The sequence below is a fragment of the Seriola dumerili genome, unplaced genomic scaffold, assembly GCF_002260705.1.
Source record: "Seriola dumerili isolate Sdu_G_001 unplaced genomic scaffold, Sdu_1.0 BDQW01000056.1, whole genome shotgun sequence".
NCBI lineage: Eukaryota > Metazoa > Chordata > Actinopteri > Carangiformes > Carangidae > Seriola > Seriola dumerili.
The window spans coordinates 7,655,956-7,664,200 of record NW_019174311.1 but is presented as its reverse complement, the minus strand read 5'-3'; the positions used below and the strand labels follow the sequence as shown (position 1 = coordinate 7,664,200).

Below are 8,245 nucleotides of genomic sequence, written 5' to 3'. Positions count from 1 at the left end.
ATAAAAGTCTGTCTGCCTGTCTGTCACTTTCCCTCTCAGACATTAGTCCTCCTGTCATTCCCTAAGGCCTCTCCCGGGGAATATAACCAGAGAAGCACTTAAACTTTCTCCACAGCTCAAGGGAGATGTGATCAAGCAACATTCATTTCCAGAGCCACACTGACAGGATGTCTCAGCGGCGTCTTATCTCAACCTCCAGAGTTTTCCCATTACACAATGAAGCCCATCTTTTAGATTTGTGTGACCACACATGCTCAGGCATGACATTACAATTTGACCCTCCTGTGAGTAGCTTTAAATATGTAGATAGTGCAAAAACACTTTGCAATTATGGTCAGCTCTGCTGAGCAAGTGCAACTAGTGCAGGAGTTGGCATGGTTGGCCTAACACACTTCAAACTAACAACACCAAATGGTATTGACACAAAAGGTTTGTGCCACTAAAATATACTGAAATAAAGAACAAAACAAGAATTAACACCTTGCGGTCGTATCCCTCCACCAACCCGCCAAATTTCAGGAAATAAGGTCACAATCTCCCCTTCGTGAGTTAGAGCACTGAATAATGGCCAGAAACATTATGTCACAGTGAAGTTGTGTTAAATTGTCTCATAATTAGTGTATGAATTTGTGAACTATGTGGTCAAAGTGACCTTGACCTTGAGGAGTTCCTCAGATATTGCGTTCACAAGGCCAAAACCATGTTTTTTGAGGTCACCTTGACCTTGACCTTTGACCACCAAAATAGAATCACTTCATCCTTGAGTCCAAATGAATATGTGTATGAAATTTGAAGAAATTCCCTCAAGACATTACTGAAATATTGCATCCACGAGTCACGAGTTTCACAAAATGAACAATCAGTCACAAAAAATACAAGCAATACTACAGGTGTACATTAGAAAATTAAAAACTAAGTTAAAAAAAGTAGTCAAGAACGGGCCATTTTAACCTGATATGACACCTTGTTTGACTGGCACCAACATTACATTCATAAATGAAGACAAAAAAACTGATGAAACCTTAGCTGCTAACCTCATTTTGCATTATTATTGTAATATCAGCATTTTATTGTAATATAGACACTGTTACCCTGTCATAGTTTTTCCTGTCTTGCTACCCAGTAACGGTACTGCTGTACCCTATTACTCCAAAATATGCATGCAGTTATTGGAAAAACACTTTTAACATTGTCATTTATTTCTAACTCTCTCTTGATCACAAAGTGGTTATCCCATCATTCCCTGCCTTCTTGTCTTCTTTCTTTGTACTTAATATTTGTCCTGGTATAGTCACAGGTATATTTTGAAATAGATAATAGTTCATTATAATTAACTGTAATTTGAGGGCTGTGATGTAAACCATTACCCGTACATCAGTGAGATACAAAAAAAAAAAAAAAAAAAAAAAAAAAAAAAAAAAGCCAATGAGACAAACAATGAACAAAATGAATGTTCCATTACAGATTTTGTGGCAACAGTGGGTGGTAATTAGTCAAACATTCCTGAGGAGATGGCCTAAAATCAAATGGCTCATTTTTTTGTGAGAAACTAATGCTTATGTAATCTACTTGTGAGGTCAGTCCAACCGCACAGAAAGGCTGACTGGTAGACACTGGGGACAGGTTGCCAGATACGTGATTCCCATCCTAAGTTTTCTCTTAAAGACATTAACTTCACCCTTTTTCCAGGAACTGTGTGAATGGAGGCTGCTGTGCATCCCTTGCAGAAGATCCAAACCAGCCCATTTTCTCAAGTGCAACCAGATGTCCATGACCTCAGCCAGCTGAGCTGTTCTTCCTGCAAAATGACCCATTTCCCCCTCACTCTTTGGACCTGTTTCAATGCCTTTCAGTCAGCCACATTCCAGTTTGAGGCATTCAAGTGCAACGCGCAAGGTAGCCTAATTTCGTAGGTTAATAAGGGAGTTGGGGTGGTCCTATATTTAACATGGAGAGTGGAAACCACATTAAAAGGCCCTTTGGCTGTCCCACAGCTCTTTCCCTGTGGACCGGCTGGCCCTTTTAATACAACACAGCTTCAATGTGGCCTCAATAAGAAAACAGGCTCTACAGTGAATGCGTCATGAGTCACAGTCTGTGCATATCATTGTCTTTTTAAATATAGAATCGTCAAAAAATAAATAATTAAAAATAACAGTGAGAAAAAACACACTATAAATGCAGCTGTTTCTTAATGAACATCATTTCACTTTACTCTCCCTTTATTGATTCTATTACACTGTTTTATTCTAACGACAAACACAGAGCACTGGGCTGAACAGACCTCACTTCCATTTCAATGCATTTTTGCAACCAATGCCACTGAATAGTAAAGAATAGGGACAATGTTCATGGTGGTGGGAGAAGCATTCAGATCATTTAAAATAAAAAGTAGCAATACTACAGTGTAAAAATACTCCATTATAGGGAAAAGTGCATTCATCCGACTTAAGTGAAGTACTGGTAAAAGTATAAGACTACAGTCAACAAAATGTACTTAAAGTATCAAAAGTATTTATTATGCAGCAGATTGTCCTTGAGTTATATTATTATCTATCATAATAAAGGTTTATCATATATTATATATAAAAACATGTAAGAAACATTTAAATGTAGTAATTAGTCATGTTGGAAGTAATTTCAATGGCATAAGTGTTCAGTAGATTCATCTGTAACAATGCACCATATCTCCTAAACTGATCCGGTGTTGTGTTTGAAAAATATTAATGTGAAAAGTAACAAATTGAGGAACAAGTACCTCCAAATTATACTTAACAACAGAACTTCAGGAACTGCACTAAATCACATTCACCCGCAGTTTTTTCTAGAACAATGTCCCATTCTAATGAGAAGCTGTATATGAGAGAAATTATGAACAAGTTTACTTACTAAAATGTATTGGAGTCAGTTAGACCCTGCTACTGGGAATATGATACTAAAGTGTTTTAAGTACAAGTTGTTGCACAGCTTCTAAACAATAATAGAAACAGTACGTAGCGTTGCCCATACTGTAAAACAGTACGTTGAAACAGCTATTGGTGCCCCCCAGTGGTAATGTAAAAAGACACCATAAGCAAGTTTAGCATTTCACCTTAGGTTTAGACTGTCGGTCATGTTGCAGGCTACTGCAGGCTATGATCAATAGTGTAAGCCTGCAGGGTGTAAATGTATATCCCCACAAGTTTGGTGCAATTAGTATTTGAGTTTGCTGGTCTGGGTGTGTAAGGGGCGGGGCTGCATGTGTAAAGTTGGGCGTTGCCACACATTTCCCATGTTGACGGGAGACTACTCCGATTAGTCCAGTCATCCAAGGTTCATTTAATTTAATCTGGAGGAAGCAGATGCTTGTGTGCAGCAAACACAGTCATCCCTCACAATTAGCCCAAGGTCTCTTTCCTCCCTTCCTCCCTCCGGTGCTCTGTTCCTTCCACTTGTTGATATGTTGCCTGAGAGTGCGCATGCACACTCCACCATGATGAAAAGAGAGTGAAGGTTAAAACAAAAACTACAGTGTACAGCACACTCTTTATATTTGGTATTTTCTTTGTTGAGCAGATTGAGCTTAGTAACCAGTCAACTTTCATGCTCTGTTTCTCACATTTCACACACACACTCACATACTCACACACACTCACACACACTGGGGTGCATACACAAGTCTTTGGCATTGGCATTATACTTGAAGACTTTCCACTACCTACATTTATCCCCAAACCCAGAGCATCTCTTTGTAGAAGCGAGGACAAGCACAGTCCTCACCTGGGGGCACTGTCCTCATTTCTCTTGACCTTGTAAGGAAGTTTCAACTTAATAAGGATATGGCGGGAGATTCCCTTCATTCTTTAAACTTTCCCTATACGAGCATCCTGTTGTGTAGGTGGAGCCAGGTTATCCGTGCACGTGATCAAGTTCGTATTTAGTTATGGAATAGACTGCATATCTGTTTGTCTCTGTGATTTATCTCATAATTTAATTTTCAGTGTCCTCATTTAGAAACGGAAAATGGGTAAAAAAAAAAAGAAAAAGAAAAAAAAGAAATCTGCTTTATTCATAGAAAGCAGCTTGTCTGAATGGTGATCTGACCCAGAACACTGGATGAATTGAGAGACCCTGATTAAGGAATGAAAAGGGTGTGCATGGTATTTGCACGTTCACTGTCAGAGTACCATTCATTTTACTGTTGCTGCCATTTCAGAAAACTGTCACTCAGACTGTGACTTTATAGGTCAGCTGGCAGATTACAGCTTTACTTGACACTCCTTGGTGACAGGGCTACTCTTGAGGGACAGGAAGTTAGGTTAGTAAGTAAACTGGAGTTTTGAGGCATTTGTTACTGATTTACTGAGAAGGACATGCAACAAATACCCCCTAACTAAACCTGAACTGGGGATATTACTGTTTGTGATCAGCATGTTATCCCCTCAGGCTGCTGGAGCACCCAAAAGGTAAGTCAGTTAAACCTTAATAAGTGAAGCCAATTAAAAACCTTTTCTGAGTGTTTGTCTATGGTGGAAAACTTAAGTAAAACTTAAGTATTGCAGTCAAATTGTAAATAAGAATACACACTACAATGATTTTTTATTTTCAAATAAGTCTTTACTACAGTATTTATGGTCAGCTTGGCTACTTTGTAGTCCCTGGTAACCTTCACTGTTTGTTTTGGGGTTTTTTTCATTTCAGCACCTCGGACAGCAGCCTCCGGGGTCTCACTTCAGAAAATCCCTGCAACTAATACTAAAAAATAATACAAAAAATTTGCAGACCAGACCTGTATGGGGCAATCAGAGGAGACAAGTAGAGCAACAACTGATGGCTAAGAAATATCTGCTACCTGCAGTATCTGTACAAGGGTCTTTTTATTATTATTTTTTTTATCATGGCATTCAACAAAAGTAGGCTAAACATTACTGGTCAGCACAGCGGGGCTGGTAATCCGTAAGAGTAAAAACTGGCCACGTTTCAGGTGGAAAAGACAGGGATTACTCTCTCTCTCTCACCCACTTTCCCTCTCTCTCTCTTTCTCCCTCTCTCTCTCTCTACCTATGTTATTATATCTGTACAAATCTGTCACAGGACCCGCGATTCTGCGCAGGCTACTATAGTTGCCCCTTTTGACATTCACCATATTATCCATTAAATAATGTGTGTGTGTGAGTGTGTTGTGTGTGTGTGTGTCACTCATGATGTTACATGGTACTGTTTTTTGTGTGTGTGTACAAATGTTATATACAACACAGTCAATTTGATATTCTTGTTCTTATACTGACATTATTTGAAGAGCACATTTCTTTCTCTCACATCGTCCCGTTTGATCTCTCTCCTCTCTTTCCCACCCCCGCCTTCCTTGTTTGCTCCTCTTCACTTTAACACGTACTATCGCCACTTTGGGACGCAGGCTTCACTTATATGATTATAAGGATTTCAGATGGGATGCCATTCACTCCAACAATCATGTCCCTCTGTGTTATTAAGAAAACTAAGGACGACGGGATTATGCTCAATATTCCATTGACAAATGCTTTTCATTTTACCATGGCACACCCAAATTCGTTCCTTGGATGAACAAGCGATGGAAGAAAGGGTAGCGCGTAATGCTCGTGCGCCTTGTAGTAGAGTGTTTCAGAAAAGTGAGGATCTGATATATTCTAAAGTCGCCTCTGAAATGACCTATCTGTGTGTAATGACCTTGTTTTAAAAGGACACTGTCAGGACTCGCCTGTAAGTGTGTGTGTGTGTGTGCAAGAGCGCGTGTCTACAAGACAGAGAGGGCAGAGGGAGGCGGGCACGCCCAAACGATGGTGTTGAATGACGCCCGTCTCTTGCTTCTTGTGTATATCGGTGCGTCCTGCCATTGGCGGAGGACAGTGAAAGGTACCCAGCGCTGGCGCGCAGGGGGCGGGTGGAGGGCTTGTTTATAAACCCAGATCTCTCCCCGTGGGCGGGAACAGCAACAGTAGAGAGTGAAAGTGAGGCGGAGGGAAGAGAGTGAGAGACGGTGGAGGAGACGAGGCTGTGGCGGTTGTGGTTGACCGGGGTTCGCGGAGGGGGCGAGGCGGCCGCCCCTGTATGCGTCTTCAACCGCGCATGGACGACCACCTCAGCCTCCTGCAATCACCCCCGCCGAGCGCAACCAAAACTCGGGGCGACAACCTGGTGAACCACGGATACACAGACACAGAGGCCGACGTAATGACGGTTGTGGCGTGTGACAACATGTTGGAGGAGTCGGCGGCTCTCCCGGGCCACCACTCTCTGGACCGATATGAACCGGATCACGAATGCTGCGAGAGGGTGGTCATCAACATCTCAGGGTTACGCTTCGAGACGCAGCTCAAGACTCTCTCCCAGTTTCCAGAGACCCTGCTGGGGGACCCCAAGAAGAGGATGAGGTACTTTGATCCTCTCAGGAATGAGTACTTTTTCGATCGGAACCGACCCAGCTTTGATGCCATTCTGTATTATTACCAGTCTGGCGGGCGCATCAGAAGACCCGTTAATGTGCCCATTGACATTTTCTCTGAGGAGATCCGCTTCTATGAGCTGGGTGAGGAGGCTATGGAGAAGTTCAGGGAGGATGAGGGCTTCATAAAGGAGGAGGAGCGGCCGTTGCCAGAGAATGAATTTCAAAGACAGGTGTGGCTGCTTTTTGAGTACCCGGAGAGCTCGGGTCCCGCCCGGGGAATAGCGATAGTGTCTGTCCTGGTCATTCTCATCTCCATTGTCATCTTCTGCTTAGAGACATTGCCGGAGTTCAGGGACGAGAACAGGGATCCGATCACCATTGCGCCTGTGATAAACGGCACACTCCCATATCTCATCAGCCCCTTCTCAGACCCGTTCTTTGTGGTGGAGACGTTGTGTATCATCTGGTTCTCCTTCGAGCTGCTGGTGCGCTTTTTTGCATGCCCGAGTAAAGCCACGTTCTCCAAAAACATCATGAACATCATAGACATTGTGGCCATCATCCCCTATTTCATTACCCTGGGCACAGAGCTGGCAGAGAGGCAAGGAAACGGACAACAGGCCATGTCATTAGCGATTCTGCGCGTAATTAGGCTGGTTCGGGTATTTCGCATCTTCAAACTCTCGCGTCACTCTAAAGGGCTTCAGATTTTAGGACAGACTCTAAAGGCCAGTATGCGTGAATTGGGCCTATTAATCTTCTTCTTGTTCATCGGTGTCATCCTCTTCTCCAGCGCTGTTTACTTTGCTGAGGCAGACGACCCAGATTCGGGTTTCAACAGCATCCCGGACGCGTTCTGGTGGGCTGTTGTCACCATGACCACCGTGGGTTATGGGGATATGCACCCCGTGACAATCGGAGGAAAGATTGTGGGGTCTTTATGCGCAATCGCTGGTGTGCTGACAATTGCCCTGCCTGTACCTGTCATCGTCTCCAATTTCAACTACTTCTACCACAGAGAGACGGAAGGCGAGGAGCAGGCACAGTACCTGCACGTGGGCAGCTGTCAGCCTCTGGCAGACACTGAGGATCTGAGGAAGACTCGCTCCTCTTCCTCACTCAGCAAGAGCGAGTATATGGTGATAGAGGAGCACGGGATCAACAGCGCGTTCAAACAGCAGCCTAACTTCCCCACCACCACGCAAAACAACTCGCAGAATTGTGTGAATATAAACAAAAAGATTTTCACCGACGTGTAGCCAGTTTTTAGAGTCATGGCCCTGAACACAGGAGGAGGAGGGGGGGAGGGGGGTGTGATGTGTCAACACAACAGCTGGTTCTGTCGTTGCGCACAAGCGTGTGGAAGCCCCGGTAGATCACAGGAAGCGAGAAAAGGAATAAAAGAGAGAGGAAAAGAAAGAGCAAATCCTGCCTGTTCAGAGACGCCGCTTTGTGCTCCATTCAAAAGAATCAGGATTTTTTTTTCATTTCACTGATCTGAATTCATAACTCTGTACGGTTCCATTCGCACTTGGAGAGAAAGAGCTCCTTAAAGTATTAGGCCTTTACTATTCTTCTCCGAGGGAGGGAATTGACCTGTTGTGCGTTGTGCAATGGCCAATATATCATCACAACAGGTAGAAATAGAAGCTTTGTAACTGTGAAAGATGAGTCCAAATGTATGCTACTCGAAGGACACTCACATTAACATGCGTTATGAGTCGTGATTCGTCCAGTCATAGCCTATGTATACTATTGAGAATCATTTAACTATTTGTGTGTGTTTAAACACATGTAATGTCTGAAAACACAGTTCAGAGTATATTATCTCAATTAGACCGT

General features: G+C 43.1%; 1 protein-coding gene across 1 annotated transcript in view; it reads left to right on the top strand.

The window, feature by feature from the left end:
* The first annotated feature begins 5,985 nt into the window (after positions 1-5,985).
* LOC111218932 (potassium voltage-gated channel subfamily A member 3-like) overlaps positions 5,986-8,245 on the top strand; it is a 6,089-nt gene continuing 3,829 nt past the window's right edge. Inside the window, exon 1 of the mRNA XM_022741418.1 lies at positions 5,986-8,245. This exon is cut by the window's right edge and continues 799 nt beyond it. Within this exon, the coding sequence (XP_022597139.1) occupies positions 6,067-7,662 (1,596 nt within the window). The 5' untranslated portion in view covers positions 5,986-6,066 and the 3' untranslated portion in view covers positions 7,663-8,245.